Genomic DNA, 22,460 nt, shown 5'->3' with positions numbered 1-22,460 from the left:
CCATATTTTTAGAAACGTCTAGTTTATTGTAACTTATAGATGTAATTGATTGAAAAGTAAACATTGAGTAGTTTTTCTTTTTGCAGATTTTGATCGTCCACCGGCAGAAGGTAAGGTTTAGGCCTATGTCACATAACGTTTTTTATCGTTACTTTAACAATTTAAAAAATAAATTTGTTTTCTTTAACTTTATCATTACATTTTCTGTTCAGAAACATTTATGATTTATAAATTCCATAGCAAGTTTCATTTTCGTATAATTATATTGAACCAAACCTGATATATTTCATGTGATTATCCATACTAGAAAAGACGGCTTATTTATTTACAGTTAAGGGCTAGATGAATTATATCACGAGATCAGGGCTCAAACACTTCACTGACAATTACATTGATCCTTCTTCAATACCATGTCCTTGAATGTAACATTTATATCATTTGGTGCTGTTTTTTGTTTTGTTTTTTTGCCTCACCTCTTAATTAATTTGGTTGTGTAATAGTTTTACACTTCACAAACCTTTCAGTTACCAGATCACCATTTCACTAGATTTCGTCATCAGATGCTTATTTGACACAAATACCTTCTTAAATGCACATGTGATTTCATAATGTGAGTGAAATTTCATGCTCTAGCTTAAGCTGTGCGTTTTTCTTATGGTACTTTTTTAGTGGAGATATATATATATTTAGAGCTATCATCATCATGTATAATATAGCAATTTCTGGATATTAGTAAAAGCTTTACCAGATTGCGCAGTCTAGGACTCTGTAGTGGATTGGCTGTATGTTTGCATATGTGTGCATAAAAGCTTTGTTTGTTGATCTTGATACTCAAAAAGGTGTAGTGAAATAGTGAATTTTGTATGTTTCCAAACACGTCAAGGTGCAACATTAATCCACGCTGGGTAGGTATATTCAGTTACCGGACCTATGTATTATTTATAAGTTTTAATAATATTTTCTGGTGATACTCCTGTATTTTTACCCGACAATCTCCTAGCATAGTTTGTTCGTTGCAATACTTTATTTCTGACTACCCGATTACCCGTGGCGCTAGTGTATTAGATCCGCGCGTAACGTGTTCATGACATCATACCTGCACCTTGAGAATGGAAAAAATAGTTATCCGTGACGGGAAACGGAGGCGAAACGGGAAAGTGACCCATATTGCAAATCTACATGCACATAGAATGAAAATTTCGCGAAGTTGGAGGTTACACATCGCTAATAAAATATTTTCCCAGTATTATATAAGCAAGAGTTCTATTATAGTATGATTTGGTGATATGATTTATCCAGATTAGCTTAGTATCTTATGTTATTCCTAAGAAATCTGTTGATGTAGTAGTTACGTAAGCGAATTCAATGTGTTTTGATTAATATAAAGAATAGTACCACGTTGGTTTTTGAAACATTTATTTTAATTTATGTTTTTGACAGCACTCAATTATTTGGTCTAGTACTAATTATAAGTTTGTGGCTACGATGGAGTCCTCGAACTTTTCCATATTTCCATATTGTCTACCAATTGGGAAGTAAGACTAAAATTTGGATCTGTTATTGGCATGTCGCTTACATTCATGATGAAAAGGATAGGGCTAACTACTTTGCTCTGGGGAACACCTGCTTTAGGAGTAAAATACTCTGAGCAGGTGCACTCCACATTCAATCTATATTTTCTATCTTCTGAAAAGTTAGATAACAAGCGAAACAGTACCTGTTAGTAATTCCATTTGTTTCATGTGGAATCGAAGGCCACAGTGTCATACAAAATGTTTCTCTATATTGAGAATACAGGCATCAATTCATTTGTTTTGATTAAATCTGTCTACAGTAGTTTCAGTTAATCAAACTAAATGATCTGTAGTTTGCTGAAATTTTCTGAAACCATTTCGTTCTTTCTAAAATTTTGTCTGTGCAGCTGTTCAGGCTGATTGAACTGTAGCTTTCCGTTTTTTCGTTGGTTTATCTTCATTTAGAAACACGTGAACATTTGCTTCTAAGAGGCTGGGATGTAGCCCGAGTTGAGGGATAAATTAAGCGTTGCTGCTAAGTGGTTAAATAATTTGTGAGTGCCCTTTTTAACCCTTAAACAGCGGCCATCATCAATTGATGATTTAATGCTTTGCTCTCAGTACAGCTATTTTCAATTAATGATACAGGCTAAAACATTAGCAACTTTCTTACACCGTAGTGATCGTACCCACTCAAAGCATTGCGTCTGAGTTTTGCTCTCAATGTAAGTCATGGACCAGAAAAGGAAGGGGATGTCAGCTACGGGAATGAAGTGAAAACGTTTTTAATCAAAAGACGAAATTGAAGTATTATCACGTGATAATTATTCCAATGAAGAAGAAAACTTGTCAGATTTTTCATCACCGTCAAATTCAATTGTTTCAAGCTCTGAACGTGATTTAGATAGTGAATCAGAATCCATTGGTTCCCAATGGGTAATGAGTCACGATTTGTATCCATTTCTTCATTCATTTAATAGCAGAAATGTTGGACTCACGGATAAATTTAGGTTCACGGATGAATCCAGAGAATATAGATTTTTTTACTGCTATATTTGATCAAAGTGTAATGAGTCATATTGTGTGAAAAACAAACAGATGTTATGAGTTTTGTAAATCCTTGAATTCCAAAGAAAGTGAAAGTATCATCCCTTTACTTCACAAAGTAAGGAATGAGAAGATAGAACTATTAAGTAAATGTACACTGTTTTACTGTGGCGATGTTTATGCCACATGTAAAAAAGCATGTGTTGGCTGATTATTGGAAGAATGATCCTTTTATAGGAACTCCAGTTTTTTTACAAAATACATTGCTCGAGATCGATTCAAGAAAATTCTAAGATATTTGCACTTTGCAAGTAACGTAAAACCAAATGCAAACAATCGATTATGGAAAGTTCGAGAAGTGTTTACAATGGTGAAGAATAAAACTAAGGAATCTTTTTCTCCATTTTAAAAAGTAGTTATTGATAAATCTTTGATTATTTTTAAAAGTCGTATTGTTTTTAAGTCATACATTCCAAGCAAGCGCCATAGATTTGGAATAAAGATCTTTGTGTTAAGTGATTGTGAGATAGGAATTGTAATAGATATGATTATCTATTCTGCAAATGATGTAGATGTTCCCAAAGATTGCGATTAGGATTTTCAGGATCAGTTGTCAAGCAATTGATGAAAGACTACCTTGGAAAAGATCATATATTATATACTGATAGTTATTATACAAGTCCAGAATTGTGCAACTTCCTCTTTCAATGTAAGAATGATTTTTGTGGAACAGCTAAAACTAATCGGAAGAACATGCCTAAATTTGTACCTCTGAAGAAACAAGATGTTGAGACCAAGAAACAAGAGAATATTTTAGCACTTCATTAGAAAGACAAACGTCCTGTCACTTTGCTTAGTACAGTTCGCAAAAGTGAAATAAAATACAGTGGAAAGGATGATTACAAGACTAAACAATCAATAACCAAACCCCATATTCTTTTAGATTATACTATCAAAATGGGGCTAGTTCACAAAAGTGGCATGCAAATTGGACAAATTGATTGCCTTCGTAAATGTGTGAAATGGTACAAGAAGCTTTTTTTAACTTAATTTATATCTCAATTTTGAATTCTTATAACATTTATCTAGTAAAACCTGGCCAGAAGCCATCATTGAGGAAGTTTAGTTACAATAATTGGAAAGGTTACAAGACCTTTTTCAAGAAGACATAGCCTTGCTGTTCCTGACAGATTTGTTGGAAAAGAAGCATTTTCTCGGTACTTTTTAGAAAGCTGTCCATCCTCAGCAGCTAGAAAAAGTAGACAAAGACAATGTCCCATATGTGTGCATACAACAAGAAAAGAAGCGAAAGATGGTGACTACCTGATGTAAAGTATTTACAGTAGTATTGTGCATTGAAGAATATTTTCGTAATTTTCATACCATAGAAAACATTTGAACTTTTAATAAATAAGTCTTTATTATGCTTTTAATTATCGTTCATATTTTGTTCAAAATTCACAATAAAAATGCTAAAGATTTTGTTTAAGAATTTTTGTACAATTTTTTACGTCTGTGGTGAGCCGCTTAAGGGCTAAGGAGAATGGCTGGAATGTCGCCTTATCACAGTGCTTCATTTTTATAAGTTTTATGGATGTGTGTAACAGATTTAACATTATACGTTTATTTTAGTACTTACATATGTTTAAGTATAGTTTTTCATTCATGTGACCCATATTGTTGGATGTTCATTGAGAAAATTCCACCTGTTTACTCAGTCTAGAAGCTTATCGACAGTAAAATCAAAAGTATGGGGTTTACGTGTTTTCGAACATTGTTGAACGCTCGAGAATCTCGCTTTAAACTATATAAACGAACGCGACAGCTTCAGTCAGTATACTATAAGCCTTGAAAGCTATAATTGTGGTTAATATTTATTAACTGGAAAACTACAGAGTTTGAATAGCAATGTTTATAGATTTCAAACATTACAACCCGTTCAACTTCAGTGAATGAACTTAGGACGTCAGTATTTCTACGAGGACATTAATTAAATTCGTCAGTAAACAATCAGCTTGTAAGTAGTATGAGGCCTGCCAAAAAAAGACAGTTACCAAGTTTAAGCAGGGTGTAACAATATCAACTCAGAATTAATTTGCTCGTCGAGGGCCTGTACAGTCGATGAAGTATTCAGTTATAGACCAGATAGAATATTTACTATAGTTTGTAAGTTTATAAAACTCTTGTATATGAGTTAATATTTTTAATAAGCACTCAAAACAACCGTCATTGTAAATTGTAGTGTTGTTTGTATATGAAAATATGCTTTTTGTTGAGAAATAAAATTATATGTTTCAATCTTATTGGCAAGTATCTTATATTTATTACATTTCGACAATTAATTAACTTCTAAATTTAAATTAAGACTTACAGCTATTTGAAATCGTAATACGTAACATAATAAATCAGAGACACCAGCTTTGACCTTTGCCTCAGACAGCTTAGGGAAGAAGTCTCGAAAGTACTTGAAGGTTGCAGACTCCTTATCAAGAGCTGTGACAAATTGTTTCATAAGACCCAGATTTATGTGCAATGGTGGGAACAACACCTTCTGGAGGCCCACTGGTGGCTCACTTGACATTGTGCCTCCCCACAAAGAACTCGGTCCGCTGTTGTAGTGCGGCGCGGTGTCCCTGCTGTCCCAAAGACAAAGATAACAGGGAAACTTGGTAAAGCCTCCTTGAAGACTCATCAGGAATTCCACCATTTTGAAGTCTCCGATAACCTCCCAGCCATACTCATCATACTTCAAGGCTTCTAACAAGGTCTTGATGTTGTTGTATTCCTCTTTGAGATGCACCAAATGAGCCAGGGAAAGAGACTTATTCCCGTTATGGAGCAGCACAGCTTTGATGCTTCTGGATGAGCTATCAATGAAGAGGCGCCACTCGTTCAGGTTACAGGCAATTCTAATTGCCTCTCACAGACCGAATACATTGTGGCAGAAACAGAGCCCATCTTGACGAGTAAAGAAGCTTGAAAAATGTCGGTGACGCTTCCTCTGACTTGCGACTTGCACACTTTCATTCTTAAAAATTCTTGTAAGTTATACAACATTCTTGAAAGTTCTTGTAAGATCTACAACATTCTAGAAGTTTCCTGAAAATTCTTGTAAGTTCGAGAAAATTTTCTATCAGCTACTCAGCACTGAATTTACCCGGAATGTTCTGGTCAACGGGCACATTTGAAAATTTCATTACCCAAGTCCCTAGGCCCGGCATGGTCTAGCGCGTAAGGCGTGCGACTCGTAATCCGAGGGTCGCGGGTTCGCGCCCGCGTCGCGCTAAACATGCTCGCCCTCCCAGCCGTGGGGGTGTATAATGTGACGGTCAATCCCACTATTCGTTGGTAAAAGAGTAGCCCAAGAGTTGGCGGTGGGTGGTGATGACTAGCTGCCTTCCCTCTAGTCTTACACTGCTAAATTAGGGACGGCTAGCACAGATAGCCCTCGAGTAGCTTTGTGCGAAATTCCCAAACAAACAAACCCAAGTCACTAAAGCAAAGCTTAAAGAGAAAAATAGGTCTTTTCCATTTACTTTAGGCATAAGCAGTTGGGAAATAACACTTTCTGCCCAGAAACAATAGAAAAAGTATAAATTTTGTTACATAGTGTAATTTAGTGCTTGATGTGTTTTATGGACATTTTGGTTGTTTGTGGATCGTTTCAAATGTGTTGAGAATTGCTTTGTATCTGTGTATTCATTTAATTGTGAGCTGTAAGAATCGCATTTATCTTGTTTTAACTGTTTTACTTCTTAGTGTATTCATCAGCATTTTAAAATGTGGGTCTCTTGTTCAAGTGTGTTCTTCTTAAGTATCTACTTTCTTTTGTCATGTTTATTGTTTGTGATATGTGATTGCTACCTATTGTAAATTGTGTATTGTTTCTGTTTTGGTATTGACTGGTCTGCAGCTTTTTTAATACATTCAGTAACTATTGGGTTGAGGAATAATTCGTGAGCGTTTTTTCAAGTTAAAAAATATATTCATAAATGAAACGCTTTTGCAAATTATTTCATGTCATTTGGTAGATAATTTTTTGCTCTAATAGATGGTGTGTTTGATTTTCATATGTCTTTAATTTTTGCTTGTATTTTCAGCTCATTAAATGGAATGTCAAGTGGACAAAATCGAGCATATTCGACACCATCTGCTTTTCGCATTTAATTTCTTGCAATTTCGTTTACAACAATGCATACTATATACCTAGGTATTACATGAAATAAAGTATCATAATAAATGTTTTGGGTGTAATGTGTTCATGCATTGAAGTATTGTATAGTCTTGCATGTAATACTTGAATGAAATTATTTAAAAACGCTCACGAATTATTCCTCAACCTAATATTAGACAGCAGTCATCTACATCAGACGGTTTCTGGTTAGTTATAGAGTCCAATAGTAAGTTATTGAGGATGTTTGCAAAATTATTCCAGTTTACTTTTTATTATATAATTTTGGTCTTACATGTTTCTTATTATGGTGGATTCGAGTTAAAAAACGTACGAGCTAGATAAGTGATACCGTCTAGAATGTATCCTACATTGAAATTTGACCCGGTATAACTAGGTGGTTAAGGAACTCGACTTCTACTCTGAGGGTCGCGAGTTCGAATCCGAATCACACCAAACATGCAAACCCTTTTCGCTGTGGGGGCGTTATAATGTACGGTCAATTCCACTATTCATTGCTAAAAGAGTAGCCTAAGAGTTGGCGGTGGGTGGTGATGACTAGCTGCCTTCCCTCTTGTCTTAGACTGCTAAATTAGGGACGGCTAGCGCAGTTAGTCCTCGTGTAGCTTTGCGCGAAATTAAAAAAAACAACAACAAGCATTGCAATTTAAACATATATTACTAAGTTCAGATGTACGTATGCATCAACCAAGGATATTTATGATGATGTGTGTGTAGATGTAGTGTCATTTAATAAGACGGTCGCTATTTTATAATAAATTAATAATTTTCCTCCATTTGTAGCTGTGATATAACATCCAAATACAACGTTTCTCTTACAATCCCCTCTTGTAATTATATTTTTTTAATGGATTAATTATCTATAGAAGGAGAACGGGTTTGTTTTTGTTTTTGGAATTTCGCACAAAGCTACTCGAGGGCTATCTGTGCTAGCCGTCCCTAATTTAGCAGTGTGAGACTAGAGGGAAGGCAGCTAGTCATCACCACCCACCGCCAACTCTTGGGCTACTCTTTTACCAACGAATAGTGGGATTGACCGTCACATTATAACGCCCCCACGGCTGGGAGGGCGAGCATGTTTAGCGCGACGCGGGCGCGAACCCGCGGCCCTCGGATTACGAGTCGCACGCCTTACGCGCTCGGCCATGCCAGCCGAAGGAGAACGGTAAACACTTGACACTGTAATACTTTCATTACTTATTACATGGATATCTATAGATATACGTTCATTAGTTGTAGTATTCACTGTCTCAGTGACCGGTAGAGTTAAATTATATATTAATGCCTCTACTTTGGTCATTTTTATTTAATTGGTTTGTTTTGTTTTGTTTTTGAATTTTGCACAAAGCTACTCGAAGGCTATCTGTGCTAGCCGTCCCTAATTTAGCAGTGTAAGACTAGAAGGAAGGCAGCTAGTCATCACCACACACCGCCAACTCTTGGGCTACTCTTTTACCAACGAATAGTGGGATTGGATTGACCGTTACATTATAACGCCTTCACGGCTGAAAGGGCGAGCATGTTTGGCGCGACGATGATGCGAACCCGCGACTCTCAGATTACTAGTCGCACGCCTTAACACGCTTGGCCGTGCCGGGCCTATTTAATTGGTTTTCTTCTGGTCGATTTGTGCCCGGGAACGTTGAGGGTATTATGAGTATTAAATATAATTTTTGTAAATACTAATATGTCTCTTGCAAGACCACTTTGGATATTGACATATTGTGCTCCCATTTTGTGGTTATATTTTGTATTAATGATTGAATTTATGGATATTTTTGGAGTGAAGTTTCTTTCATGGCTGTATATTTATTTGGTTGTTAGTCTTATTTAGTTGTGATTCAGTATTATTTTTTGTTTGTGTGAGTGCGATGTTTGTAAATTGGTTGTTTGATGTACGGCGTGTGTGGGTACTGGTTGTGTGATTGATGTCTGGAAGAATGATATCTTTGTGATTGTTTATTGCATGTGGTTCTTTTTTTCGTTTTGTTTAGTTCTTTCTGCAGTGTTATGGCGTATGCTATACATACTTGTTTTGATTTATTTACGTTTTTTAACAACCTTTGCAGTTCGTTATGTGTTGCTCTTTACAGATGCAGCAGTAATGGTTTTCATGTTCTTCTGGGTGATGTGTGATCCCACAAATCACGGGAAAATTTGCAGACTTCCGTCACATATTTATAGTGTTGGCAATTGAAACATTGCATCGCAACTACGGCAGGTGTTTTGATTCCTCAACCTGAAATCACTGATACCAGAGAATAACACCGTTAGATATAGATTCTGGACATCCTGTGTTTTGCATGCATATAATTTTATTCGGTTTATAGGTTTTTCAGATTAAGTGTTCTACTTTTGTAAATAAAATGTTGTGCATAACATGTTCCTACTTTACACTATATACTCCTAGTGACAAAACGTTTTGTAAATGGTTTTGCCTCTGGAAAGTTGTAGGTTATATTTCCTGATTTGAAGGCATCTTGAGGTCATTTTATGGGGGCTGTTAAGATCAGGGTCCTCTGCCCCTTTTACTAGATCGACGCGTTTTATACCCTCGAACTTGATCGCTGGATTTCTGCAACCAGATGAGGTTCATTATAAGAACCGTGGATTCTTATATAGCACTTTAGTGATTCAATAGCTTTTGGTATTGTTGATTTCTTGTATGCTATGGTTTTGTTTATCTGCATTTGCGGATAGTTTACGTTGTCTTTTGGCAATGATTAACGTAAAGCCATCGTTTTGAATGTATCAGTATTCAAGGAAGAATGTTTGTCTGTATTATTATCTTATTCTGTAAGGTTCAATGTGCAGTTTTCAGACGTTCATTTTCTACGTTATTTTTGTGAAACTTTTAGCACTAGCGTCAACCGTGGTTGTTTGTTCATCATTATCACTGGTTACTAAATTTGGTGAGATGTGTGTGCCTTTGGACACGCTTAACCATTCACTTTCCGTTTTCCTTTTATTTTCTATAATCGTCTTCTAGCGATTATTACTAAAGAATTAACTCCTGGACTTACTTCTGCATTATTTCTATTTTTACTACTATGGCCATCTATCTACACAAGCCTTAATTAGTTGAGGATGAGGCCATTGCTGAAGATGCTGAGATCTTAGGCTTTATCTTCATTAATCTTGAAAAAAAAAAAAACAGTTTGTCGCGCACAGGTGCTCAACACGCCCTGCATTAACGGGTTGTCTCCGTAGATTGTTTCGTGTTTTCCCTTTTTTCTTGATTTTTGGTAGCTTATATCTTTTTAGTTCCACAGAATATTTCTGTAGGCGAGGATATTGTAAGGCGATGAAGAATACATTAAACCCTGTTGTTGTAGGTGTGTCCATAGTTGACTCCGCCAATCTCTTGGTCGTTATTGCGTGATGAAACTCGTTGTAAAACCGAGGAAGTAGGTACTCGGTAAAGCTTACACACTGTCTAACGGTTATCAGAGCAGTGTTGATGTGTGTTCTTACTCTCTTTAAAAAAGTTTGTCACTGAGATCGCCTGAGTTGCCTAATTAACTCAAATTTTAAGTTCAATTTTAGCACTATAAGCCTAGCTGATTAACGGTGAGTCATCTGAGGAAAAAATAGCATATAGAAATAATTAATTATTAAATATATCTGTGAATTGCAAACATGCAATTTGTTTATTGGTTAGCGCACCATGTGTTTCGTTTCGCCAATGTCAAGAGAACGAATTACGATCATAACTATCAATTTTTACTAAACATTTAACGAGTTTGCTTAATGACAAAGTAAACTGGATGATACCAATCGTGTGATAAGTGGTTTGATCATTCTTCACATTAAATGTATTTTGTCTTTCATTACAATTTTCTCTCTAATCATTTAAAGATATTTTATCGACCCCCGTTCGATAACTGTGTCGCATATCACTGCCACGTGCGTACCAAATACTTGATGATGATGCAATCGATGTTTAGTCACAATACACATTTACCACTGCACGAAATGAATATTAACTGATTAATCAGTAAAGGTATTGTTTGTATACTAGTTGATGATCAATAAAATATATTATTTTTACACTGTTTCTAAATTGTATTTTTATGTGATATATATACTCTCAACTAATATAACCATACTCAGTAAATGTGGTTAATATTCCTCCCAAGGTTATTATTATAATAATAATGCTTCTGTCAAATTGCTCAAAATAACGATTACCTTTAAATGGATGATAATATGAAAGCGCAAGAAAAGCTAGAAGCGTCCAAGTTTAAAAGATTTTGTAATGGATAGTTTTATAAAAGCATCACTTATAACAGTTTCGCATTGTGGTAGAAGCTAATCGTAGATTGGACTATAAAGAATGTACTTTATGAGGATTAATTTAATACAATGCAAAATCTAGGGGTGAACACTTAGTTACCGATTTGTCAAATAATGAAGAGACCACATAATTGGAAATGCTCTTTATTTTATCATGCTGACATAGTGAGTAAACATGTTATCGCTGGTTACTTGTACAATAATAAACAAAATGTTTCATATTTCATGCTCTGTGCGTAATTTTAAAACACATTTAAAACATTCAAACGAAACGGCTCGGCGTGGCCAGTGGGTTAAGGTGTTCGACTCTTAATCTTAGGATCGCGGGTTCGAAACCCCGTCGCACCAAACGCCGTTGGTGCGTTATAATGTTACGGTAAATCCCACTATTCGTTGGTAAAAGAGTAGCCCAAGATTGGTGGTGGGTGGTGATGACTAGCGTAGATAGCCCTCGTGTAGCTTTGCGCGAAATTAAAAAGAAACAAACATTCAAACGTGGTTAGTGTATCAAAGTGTGGATCTCGTTGCCAAAAATTATTTATACTTTAGGGCTTTATAAGAGTGACCATCTTATCCGAGTAGCCAAAGAGCGATTTATACTGCTGGCTGCTTTCCCCATAGCATATCATTTGGTGTATAGGTTTGTACGAATATATAAACAAACTGTATTTCAATAATATATTCTTAAAATCGGAAGCCTTTATATTACATAAGGATTTTGTAGTTATCGAACTGTTACATTGACTGTAGAAACTGTTCTAATATTTAATTTTTCATATATCGATTTTTGTTTTGTTTTGTCCATTTATTGAAAGCTAGAATTATTTGATTGGTGTATAATCATGAGTTGTTTTCTTTGTTTTATTAAGTATCTTCCTGAGCTACTCTACGCTATCTGTCCTCAGTACTGAAATAATAGCCTAGAGGGAAGACAGCCAATCAACATCATCCACCATTAACTCATTAGCTGCTGTAATCAAATAATCATAAGTACCTTTAAAACGACGCGGCATGGCCAGGTGGTTAAGGCACTCGACTTGTAATCTTAGGGTCGCGGGTTCGAATCTTCGTCACACCAAAACATGCTCGCCCTTTCAGCCGTGAGGGGGGGATTTAATGTGACGATCAATACCAGTATTCGTTGGTGAAAGTGTAGCCCAAGAGTTGGCGGTGGATGGTTGTGTCTTGCTGTCTTCCCTCTAGCCTTACACTGCTAAATTGGAGACGCTAACGCAGATATTCCGTAGCTAGCTTTGCGCGAAATTCAAAAAACAAAACGAACCTTTGCATCTCAGTGTGTTACTCACAAGATCTTATGCAATAATACATATTCAACACTTTCCTTTTTGTGTAAAAAAAAGTAAGAGATGTGACTCACGTAAAACTTTCCTTTGGCGAGTGTAGTGTACATTAGATCAATGGTTTTCAATTTGTTCCTAAATAATATTAAAGCAAAATAATAATAATTATTTATCATCGCAAAACAACATTTTGAGGTAAAAACTGGCTTATTTGACATACTTATGCTAGAAAATACTTTACTACCAGTAATAATAAGGTGCCGTAGTGTTAAACATTTAAAATCAAACATAAATAGAGGAGTATTAGATAAAAGCTGTGTAAATCTCAGTTCATTAATAGTAAAAATAAAATAGAATAACACCCTTTAAAGTACCTTTTAATCATTTTAAAAGATATTTTAGTGATACTACAAATTGAAATATATACACATTCAAAATATTTGTCCCTTTTATCAGAGTGTATTTTCTACAAGGGTGGATCTGATGGCTTTATTAGCAATAAAGATATAACAGAAAACATGTTCAACTACTCCTTGAAGTGGAATGAGCCATTGGATTGTACCTGGTTTATAGAAATTTATACAGGATGGAAGGTAAGTGTGCTTTTTCTTGCAAGGAATCCGATATATTTAGCTGTAAATTAAATTTTGTATTTTTAGACTCGAAATTGTGTCACGATAATTTGAGAGCTATGTGCTACAGGATATCAAATACATTTACTTTCAGGGTATTGGGGTAAGGGTTTTTTTTCCTTCAGAAAACCGTATATGTGTACCTGCAAGTTAACATGTGAAGGGAATTTTTCCAGGAAATCAGGCTTCCTTTGCTGAGTTAGAAGATGAGGGCCCTTCCCTTAGGAAATCAGGTGCATCCTCCACAAACTTCAAAGTAAGGACTTTTAACTACAAGGATAGAAGTAAGGGTTTTTTTTTTCTGAAGAAAATCAGACCATCCAACTTCAACTACAAAGTAAGAGCTTTTAACTACAGGTACTCAGGTACATTGATATCCTTAGTAGAATATAAGGGCTTCTCATAGAAAAAAATCAAGTACATCCACAAGCAGAAGAAGAAATTATGAGGTTCTTCATCTTCATTCAGGAAATCAGGTACACGCACATTCATTAATAGAAGGTAAGGTGTTTTGCTGAAGAAAATCGGGTACATCCACATCAAAGAATTGAAAGTAAGAGGTTCTTCCTGAAGGAAATCAGGTACTTCTATATTCATAATGTACCCTAAGTTGGTTTATTCAAATTGGATTTTTGTTCAAAGACATCAAGTACATCTACATCTGGGAACAGAAAATAACTAGTTCTTTTTGAAGGAAGTTAGATATATCCATAATTAAGATAGAATATGGTTTAGTTTGTTTTTAATTTCGCGCAAATCTATTCGAGGGCTATCTGCGCTAGTCGTCTTTACTTTAGCAGTGTAAGACCAAGTGGAAAGCAAATAGTCATCACCACACACTGCCAACTCTTGGGCTACTCTTTTACCAACGAATAATGGGATTGACCGTCACATTATAACTCCACCACAGCTGAAAGGGCGAGAATGTTTGGTGTGACGGGGATTCGAACCCGAGACCCTTAGATTACGAGTGGAGTGCCTTAACCATCTGGCTATGCCGGGGCACAGATAGAATGTGAGGAACTCTTTCTGAAATAAATCGAAAACATCCGCAACCAGTTCAGAAGATAAAGAATCTTTCCTTAAGACAGGCAAATAAATTATTGTACAAGAGCTTTTTGCAGGTTTTCAAGATTATTTTACAAAACAAGAGGTACATTCACCACTATCGGAAGCGAGAAATGATTTGTGAGTAACATTAATAAAGTACTTCTTCCTATATATAATATGAATTTTATTATAACCATAATTTTAAGCCATAAACAAAACACATTAAAATTAAACGAAATACGGTACATATTTAAAAAAAAACGATCCTAAGGTGCAAGCTACAACGTGGGAATATAAAATTTATCCAAGGTTTTGGAGGTGACTGCGGAAGTAGGACTCACATTGCCGTCTATCAGTCTTAACTCCCAATTTGCTAGTCACACGAGAAGATCATAAATTTAGAAATTAGGAGAGCGAGATCTTGGCTCTCAAGCCCACAACGTCCCACATCTATATCACCCTTCACTGCATGCAGATAGTTAGGGGAAGGTGACTGCTCTCACAAGTTAAAATAAGAATAAGAAAAAGATAAACATAAAAAGATGAAAAATAAAATAAAAAATTAGGAAAATAAGGTCATTAAAGAACTTTGCACTACTTTATGCGTATGTACACCTTGAGCCGCATATAAAAGCACGAAAGTCACAGTAAATTACCACTTTACTGATGTCGTGTTAATTAGTACCTCTACCAAATTGGGGGCAGAAATGTGAACTTCAATAGACTATGCAGTTAAAGCTAGCCCTCTGTTTTTTGTCCTACGGTGATGCGAAATATAAAAGTGAAAAGATATACGTTTCTATCAGGTAATAAACCAATATCACGACCAGCTGAAAACTGCACCCAAAGTGAGTTATCGGTAAATGTTTTTAGAAAAATACTTTAGAAAATGAGGATTTTTTTAAAAAGATAACTTCAGTCTAAACAGTATTCAACCTTTGGTGGGTGCTAATTGGATAAATACTTCAACCCATTGATTGAGGAACCAACTCTAACTTTTTTCAATGGAAAAAGTAAAGAGGGGGGGTAACAAAATTCATTCAATCTGGGATTTGAACCCAATCCGGTTAGGAATAGGAACTTAGGTACTTCAATACAGTATTAAAGTGGTTTAAACAACTGACCTGTTGGAAAGGAGATGTTTATTATTTTAGTCTAAACTTTTGTTTCAAAGTCACAAAATTTTGTAACACCAAACGATGTTTGAAATGATATAATTTTTAATTTTATTTAACCTTTATATTTTATATAAATAAATAATAAAATACAACATAAAACTTTTTTTCTAGTAATGAAATACATTTTTTATTTTTTAAATTTCGTGGAAAGGTACTCGAGGGCTATCTGCTCTAGCCGTCCCTAATTTAGCAGTGTAAGAGGGAAGGCAACTAGTCATCATCACCCACCGTCATCTCTTGGGCTACTCTTTTACCAACGAAGAGTGGGATTGATCGTAACATTATAACGCCCCCACGGCTGAAAGAGAGAGCGTGTTTGGTGCGACGGATATGCGAACTCGCGACCCTCAGTTTACGAGTCGCACGCCTTAACCCACCTGGCCATGCTGGGCCTAATTAAATATATACGTAAAATGTTGAAAAATAAATTTCAGTTTTGACCACGGTTAAAAGTTTCCTCTGTTGATATTGTTTCATGTTCTAATTAAATATAAGTTTCAGGAAACCAGGAAAGTATCAATAAATATTTATACAAGTATTCAACATAAATATCGTCTTTCTTTCTTAGCCGTTACCTACAACTTGTTATAACTAAGAAGTTGCTTACTGCTTTTTTTTAAATCAAAATTACATCGTAAATAATATTTTAAAGCTTTGTTCAGCCTGTTAACTATTAGTTCTTATATCGTATGACGTAATAGCGAACGACAGGAGTTGCGGAAAAAAATAATATTGGGTTGAGGAATAATTCGTGAGAGTTTTTTCAAGTTAAAAAATATATTCATAAATGAAACGCTTTCGCAAAATATTTCATGTCATTTGGTAGATAATTTTTTGCTCTAATAGATGGTGTGTTTGATTTTCATATGTCTTTAATTTTGCTTTCATTTTCAGTTCATTAAATGGAATGTCAAGTGGACAAAATCGAGCATTTTCGACACCATCTGCTTTTCGCATTTAATTTCTGGCAATTTTGTTTAAAACAATGCATACTATATACCTAGGTATTACATGAAATAAAGTATCATAATAAATGTTTTGGGTGTAATGTGTTCATGCATTGAAGTATTGTATAGTCTTGCATGTAATGCTTGAATGAAATTATTTAAAAACGCTCACGAATTATTCCTGAACCTAATAGTTTTTTTTTCGTACGGTGTTGACAGCCAAAATGATACAGTTTTTCTGAGAAACCTTTGATTGATTTTTTATATGAAGTATTTCTAATACTTTTTGACCATCAGAAATAGTTTTGTTTTTCTCCCTTAAGCTGCTACTTTCTTTTTTCAGATGTATTTAACTTTCCAGAAGTATAATCTTGCTCAGCCCAACAACTGTGATCTTAACTACATCGACATTTATGGAGAAAGCCTTAGCGTTGAAGCAAGGCTTGACAGGTTTTGTGGAACAGCGACAGAACCTCAACGATCAGATACGAATATTATGCACGTTCGCTATTTTGCCGAATCAGAAGCATTGGATGGCAGTTTTACTATACTTTATACTGGATTCAGAGAGTCAGGCAAGTTTTATTTATAATCATAAGACAATATGAACATTACAATAGTTTTCATTCGTGGCTTGCTTGTAAACTCCAGATTTAAATATGTCTAAATGAGCTCCACCTGTTGTTTTCGAGATGTTCCGAATTATTTGGGCAAAAGATAATGTATAGGCCCATCATTTTGCACGGTCCTTAATGTCACACAAGTCACTCAAAGATATTTTACAAAAAATTACTATCATATCACTACTCGCTATTGGAGTTCCATAGGTATCTTCCATATAACATTAATGATTTCACCTTCTATTTTTCGATCCTATACACTAACTGTTGCAGCAACAATAAACATAAGATTACTCAGTATGAGTTATTATATTGGTAGTGAACTGTATAAAACCAAGTCAATAATTTGATGGTTAATTAGTTGGTATTATCTTTTAAAAACTAAAATAATGATTCAATATTTTAAACCTTCGACTGTCTGTGCACGTTATAACATACAAGAAAAGGAACTATAATTCACGTTCATAAATTTAAAGAAAAATATCATATTGTAAATCACTAAACAAAATCGTATTTGTATTCCTTTGTACGATGTAACATGATTATATATGTATATACATTAATATTCCAGAATAAACGTTTTAGAACAGTTAAATAATATAACATTTCGGCTAAGACAAAACCACTGTTATAAAATGTTAATCAAACCCCCTCCTGCGGTTAATTGTTTACGAAAACCAGAACTCTGATGATGAACTGTGTGTTCTCTAATATAAATTGTTTGTTTTTAAATTTCGCGCAAGGCTACACGAGGGTTATCTGCGCTAGCCGTCCCTTAAGTTAGCAGTGTAAGACTGGAGGAAAGGCAGCTTGTCATCACCACCATCCACAGTCAACTCTTGAGCTACTCTTTTTAGTGGGATTGAACCTCAACCTTATAATGCTCCCACGGCTGAAAGGGCGAACATGTTTGATATAACAGGGATTCAAACCATCGAGTTACGAGTCGCGTGCCAAAATCATCTGGCCATGCCGGGCCTTAAACATAAATATTTGACCATTCAATCAATGTTGTATGAATTAATATTTTTATAGTGCCAAAAGTAGTTACCAGCTGTACCAATTAGACATCTGATTAGGAAAAAGCACGTTCTATTTTATTCGGATACTCTGTTTTCTTCAACGGCCATTGCTAAGACTTTAAACCAGTTATAATAAACAACTACGCCACATTCTCTTGGCGCATGTTCCAACTTAGTTGGGTGTACTTATATTAATATGTATTCGGTGGTCTCATCAAAGTAGTCTCCAGATATTCCACTCACGTGTAGTGCTATCAGGCCAATGGCATACATGGTCGTCTATAATGGTGTCAAAAACACGTCTGTTGGACTAACAACATGTAGAAGTATAGTTCAAGCAGGGATAAACATCAGGGAATAGTGATTTATACTCCTCATGGAATGATTCTGTTAATTCCATACCTATTAGGGACTACATCCAACGGCTCTTTGAATGATAACTCCCATCCCGTCATATTCCCTGCATTAAGAGAAGAGTGAAGAAACTGAGTGGCCTGAACATTAACTGGATTTCATTCCCACTGCGCATGTGCGGTATGCTTTGGAAAGACGTGTCGCTTTCCGTTAAGTGAGTCCACATACTAAAGCTCTTTCAAATAAAATATTGAAAATACCTTAGGTTCTTGTTAATATCCTACACCATCAATACTAAGCTGTTCTTTCCTTTCGTGATAACCATACTCTACGTTGAAGTAAAATATCCTGAGTTCTAAAGATGATAAACCACTTGTAACAAACGTTTATTCACGATAAAATCAGGGGGTCGATTCCCCTTGCTGGATACAGCAGACAATCTGATGTGGCTTTGTTATAATACAAACACACACACACACACACACACGCATACTTTGTAATAACTAAAATATTTGCAAATTTCAATTATTTTTAATCATGTTGTGTAGAAAGTACTTATGTAGATATACCACTTTACCATCAGAGGTTTGCGTGTATGCACATGACCCATTATCCATGTGATCGTAATTAAAAATCGGTACCACTTCTGCACTGGTAAGATTAGTCTGTGTGTGTGCGTGCTATAGCAAAGCCATATTGGGTTGTCAACTGTGTTTACCGGGGGTAATCAAATCCCAGGTTTTAATGTAGCAAGTCCATAGACTTATTGCTGTCCCACTAGAGGACCGTAGAAAAACCTCAAGCATCTCACCATAACTGCGTCACAAATACCCAAAGAAGAACGTATAAAATCTAGTTTTGTGAAGCAGATTGTTTTTCTCTGAAATATCCATGGAAGACTCGCTTTAAAATACGATGTTTCAAATAAGTGAAGTATTTCCAGAGAAACACTAATAATTAGTGAATTTCCCCTTTCATAAAGTGGTTTTCCTAGTTATTAAAACGCGATTGTTTGTTTGTGCGTGTGTTATTCATAAGGCATATTTTGTCACAAGTTAGAAATCTGATTTATCTTGAAAGAAAAGAATCATATTTTCCCCTTCATAGAGGCCCGGCATGGCCAAGCTCGTTAAGGCGTACGACTCGTAATCTGAGGGTCGCGGGCTCGCATCCCCGTCGCGCCAAACATGCTCGCCCTTCCAGCCGTGGGGGCGTTATAATGTGACGGTCAATCTCACTATTCGTTGGTAAAAGAGTAGCCCAAGAGTTGGCGGTGGGTGGTGATGACTAGCTGCCTTCCCTCTAGTCTTACACTGCTAAATTAGGGACGGCTAACACAGATAACCCTCGAGTAGCTTTGTGCGAAATTCAAAAACAAACAAACAAACCCCTTCATAGATTTAGTGAAAAATATGACCAATGCATCCAGCAGCATAACTATAACTCGTTCAAATCGAAGACGAAACAATTTCACTTGTAATAACCTGGTGATTAGGGGGCTCGGATCCCATCACTGAATATACTTTCCTTTTCATCCCTGAGAGTGTAATAATGTGACAGTCAGTCCCATTATTAGTTGGTAAAAAAGTAGCCAAAAGAGTTGGTGGTGTGTGGTGTTTACTGGCTGCCTTCTCGCTAGTCTATCACTTCTATATTAGGGACGGCTAGTGAAGATAACCCTCAAGTAGCCTTGCGCGAATTTTCAAAACAAACAATGCTAAATTATTGGCTTAAGTCGTTTGGAGAAACGCGTTTATGTTTACAAATAAATCTAAACATGTATTTTAATTTCAGTTGTGGTTCTGAAAATGGTCGTTATTGTGTTATACATACAAAAGACTTCATTATCCAAAGCATATCTAAGTAATTTTAACTCCTATCTCTATCTCCGATCAGTATTTATTTTTCCTGATAAACGAATATTTAATAGACCTAGAAACCCAACATTTAAAATTTCTTATCAATCCTGGTGACCACAAACTCATTTCTACTTTTACTTCTATTAAACTGCCATGAACTTCACACTTCTACACTAATAATATCTTTTCCATTAATATTAAGTCTCAAAAGGAATGGAAAAGGAAATGAAATGCCATATGTTATTCACTAAGTATCTTTTATTTTTTTCCTTCCAAAATCTCTCTTTTCAGTTTGTGAGATGAGGAAGGCATCTCAACACTTACGTTGCAACACAAACTGTGACCTCTTTCATTCTATGGACTTTTTAAATGTGATCAAATGTTTGTTCAGTAATCTCAGATAAGGTAGTTGATGGGAAGCATGTCCTTTTCAATAAGCGTCAGTGAAATGTTTTTTAATGAGCAATTCTATTAAATTCCAGGTTGCGTTTCATACTAGTAAACATTTTTATCAGTTACTTTTGAAAGGAATGTTTTAGGGTTTCAAATATCTTATTAATTCTAGGTGTGTTTTTGGAACCTACGTATTTTCTGTTCATCAGTTCTAGATTGTGTGGGGTAAGATGATGTGCATTTTATTGTGATTATTATGAAGTGGTTTCTTTGGTAGTAGATAGTGTCTGCCCATTACATTAAGGTGATATGTTTATTATACATAATTATTCTTTTATCATCGGTGATTTATATGATTCTTTACATTTTCTTATCACCAACCCACGGTTTTATGTTGGTTATATATAGTTTCTTATGATTAAAAACGGTATTATGTTGGTTATATACAGTTTATTATGATTAACCACGATGTTGTGTTGATTTTATATAGTTTCTTATCATTAACTCACGGTTTTATATTGGTTGTATATAGTTTCTTATCATTAACTCACGGTGTTATATTGGTTGTATATAGTTTCTTATCATTAACTCACGGTGTTATATTGGTTGTATGTAGTTTCTTATCATTAACTCACGGTGTTATATTGGTTGTATATAGTTTCTTATCATTAACTCACGGTGTTATATTGGTTGTATATAGTTTCTTATCATTAACTCACGGTGTTATATTGGTTGTATATAGTTTCTTATCATTAACTCACGGTGTTATATTGGTTGTATGTAGTTTCTTATCATTAACTCACGGTGTTATATTGGTTGTATATAGTTTCTTATCATTAACTCACGGTGTTATATTGGTTGTATATAGTTTCTTATCATTAACTCACGGCGTTATTTTGATTGCATACGGTCTCAGATCATTAACATACGGTGTTATATTGGTTGTATGTAGTTTCTTATCATTAACTCACGGTGTTATATTGGTTGTATATAGTTTCTTATCATTAACTCACGGTGTTATATTGGTTGTATATAGTTTCTTATGATTAACTCACGGTGTTATATTGGTTGTATATAGTTTCTTATCATTAACTCACGGTGTTATATTGGTTGTATATAGTCTCTTATCATTAACCCACAGTGGTATGTTGATTGTATATAGTTTCTTATCATTAACTCACGGCGTTATTTTGATTGCATACGGTCTCAGATCATTAACATACGGTATTATGCTGATTGTATATAGTTTTTTTATAATTAACCCACAGTGGTATGTTGATTGTATATAGTCTCTCATCATTAACTCACGGTGTTATATTGGTTGTATATAGTCTCTTATCATTAACTCACGGTATTATGTTGATTATATACAGTTTAAGATAATTAACCTACGGTATCATGTTGATTGTATAGTTTCCTATATTAACCCACAGTGTTATGTTGATTGTATGTAGTTTCTTATCATTAACTCACGGTGTTGTGTTGGTTGTATGTAGTTTCTTATCATTAACTCACGGTGTTGTGTTGATTGTATATAGTTTCTTATCATTAACTCACGGTGTTGTGTTGATTGTATGTAGTTTCTTATCATTAACTCACGGTGTTGTGTTGATTGTATGTAGTTTCTTATCATTAACTCACGGTGTTGTGTTGTTTGTATGTAGTTTCTTATCATTAATTCACGGTGTTGTGTTGATTGTATGTAGTTTCTTATCATTAACTCACGGTGTTGTGTTGATTGTATGTAGTTTCTTATCATTAACTCACGGTGTTGTGTTGATTGTATGTAGTTTCTTATCATTAACCTACGGTCTTATGTTAACTGTATACAGATTCTATTCTTTATAATACTTTGTAAGATGTACAGGTTTCTATTCTTTAACCAATGATTACTTAATTTATTCTACTGTTTTCGTTCTTTTAATCCAAGGTTGTTTCCTTTGAGTTTCTTTTATTAAATCCATGTTGTTTGGTTGTAAACATTTTGTGTTTGATGGTATCCAGTCCTTGACTGCATGAACATTGTATTCTTTCATATACTTTGTATGATGTTCC

At 35.0% G+C, this 22,460-nt stretch overlaps 1 protein-coding gene across 1 annotated transcript in view; it reads left to right on the top strand.

The window, feature by feature from the left end:
* The window catches only part of LOC143233096 (neuropilin and tolloid-like protein 1), a 180,524-nt gene that overhangs the window by 144,298 nt on the left and 13,766 nt on the right, over positions 1–22,460 (top strand). Inside the window, exons 6-8 of the mRNA XM_076468993.1 lie at positions 87–110; positions 12,807–12,943; positions 16,501–16,732. Of these exons, the coding sequence (XP_076325108.1) occupies positions 87–110; positions 12,807–12,943; positions 16,501–16,732 (393 nt within the window). The remainder of the gene's footprint in view (positions 1–86; positions 111–12,806; positions 12,944–16,500; positions 16,733–22,460) is intronic.

Source organism: Tachypleus tridentatus, chromosome 12 (genome assembly GCF_004210375.1).
Source record: "Tachypleus tridentatus isolate NWPU-2018 chromosome 12, ASM421037v1, whole genome shotgun sequence".
NCBI lineage: Eukaryota > Metazoa > Arthropoda > Merostomata > Xiphosura > Limulidae > Tachypleus > Tachypleus tridentatus.
The sequence above is the reverse complement of the archived record's forward strand: the minus strand, read 5'-3'. Positions and strand labels throughout refer to the sequence as shown.